Source organism: Propithecus coquereli, unplaced genomic scaffold (assembly GCF_000956105.1).
Source record: "Propithecus coquereli isolate 6110/MARCELLA unplaced genomic scaffold, Pcoq_1.0 Scaffold110, whole genome shotgun sequence".
Taxonomy (NCBI): Eukaryota; Metazoa; Chordata; class Mammalia; order Primates; family Indriidae; genus Propithecus; species Propithecus coquereli.
In genome coordinates this window covers 5,007,367-5,008,580 of record NW_012134970.1, presented here as the reverse complement: position 1 = coordinate 5,008,580, position 1,214 = coordinate 5,007,367, and the positions used below count along the sequence as shown (strand labels likewise).

The following is a 1,214-nucleotide window of genomic DNA, read 5'->3' as shown; positions in this document are numbered from 1 at the left end:
TTAACATATATAAAGCCATGCTACTGTATTTATCAGTGCCTATCTTTTTTTTATGAGACAATGTCACAGATAATATTTTTGAGTGCTACTGCATCTATAACCCTATTTTTCCCATAAACCCTGTGGGAAAAATGGGGTTACGGGTCTTTATTGTGCAATTTTGCATAGCTCAGTGATTTTTAGAAACACATATGTTGCATTATAAAAGAACTGACTGTATCAATAAAACATCCTACAATTCTGCTAGCCAATATGATGTTATCTTAATTTGCATGACTTCAGGAGTCCATGAGCCAAGGCCACAAGAGCAAAGGTGATCTGAACATCTGAATACTTGGCAAGCCTTAATGCCTTCCTCTTGCAAGAATCTATAATTCCTCTGAATGTGGGACTAAGGAAAACATAATCACATTTAGGTCAAAAGTTAAAAATGCAAATTTAGTCATTAATTTCTCTTGGGATTTACAAGACATTTAACCTTTACAACTAAAATATGAACATACTAGATAACACACCTCCTGTTCCTTATTATGTATGCATTCATTTTACTATACAAAACATAATTGGGATACAGAAAATGCTAATTACAGCTTGTCTGTTTAACCACCTTGATTTAATCTCATTTTCCCAATGCAAATAAACATGACTGCTTCCCACTGCTTTAAACAAAGCATCACATACTTTTTGCTTTATGACTTGAGGAAAATTAGTCACAGATTCTGCCCAGTCAGAATATCGCCTTTTGTTTCCAGCAGGATTGTCCAGCTCTAGAAAACTGAGGCCAGTTATAAAACCTGCACCTCCCCCGCTGATGAATGGTTTCCCTCGCAGTACGTTGCTCTGGGTTCCTGCACAGGAAAACGAAAGCACAAACAAAATGAAAATGAGAACATAAAAGTGAAAAGTCTATCAAGTATTAAAAAATAATCCGTCAAACTATATGACATTCTGAAAAAGCCAAACTATGAAGACAGTAAAAAGATAAGGGGTGGCCAGGGGGAAGGGGAGGGTGCATAGGCGGAGCACATGAAACTATTCCATATAATAGAAATTATTCCCTATAATATACTACAATGGTACATGGTACAGTCATTAAACATTTGTCAAAACCCCTAAAATGTATAGCACCAAGAATGAACCCTGATGTATACCATGGACTTTGGGTGATAACAATCTGTCAGTGTAGGTTCATCAATGGTAACAAATGGTCCACT

General features: G+C 36.2%; 1 protein-coding gene across 1 annotated transcript in view; it reads right to left on the bottom strand.

The window, feature by feature from the left end:
• Positions 1–1,214, bottom strand: part of C7 (complement component 7) — a gene marked incomplete at its 5' end in the record, with an annotated part of 62,454 nt that overhangs the window by 39,460 nt on the left and 21,780 nt on the right. Inside the window, one exon of the mRNA XM_012649552.1 lies at positions 682–848. Within this exon, the coding sequence (XP_012505006.1) occupies positions 682–848 (167 nt within the window). The remainder of the gene's footprint in view (positions 1–681; positions 849–1,214) is intronic.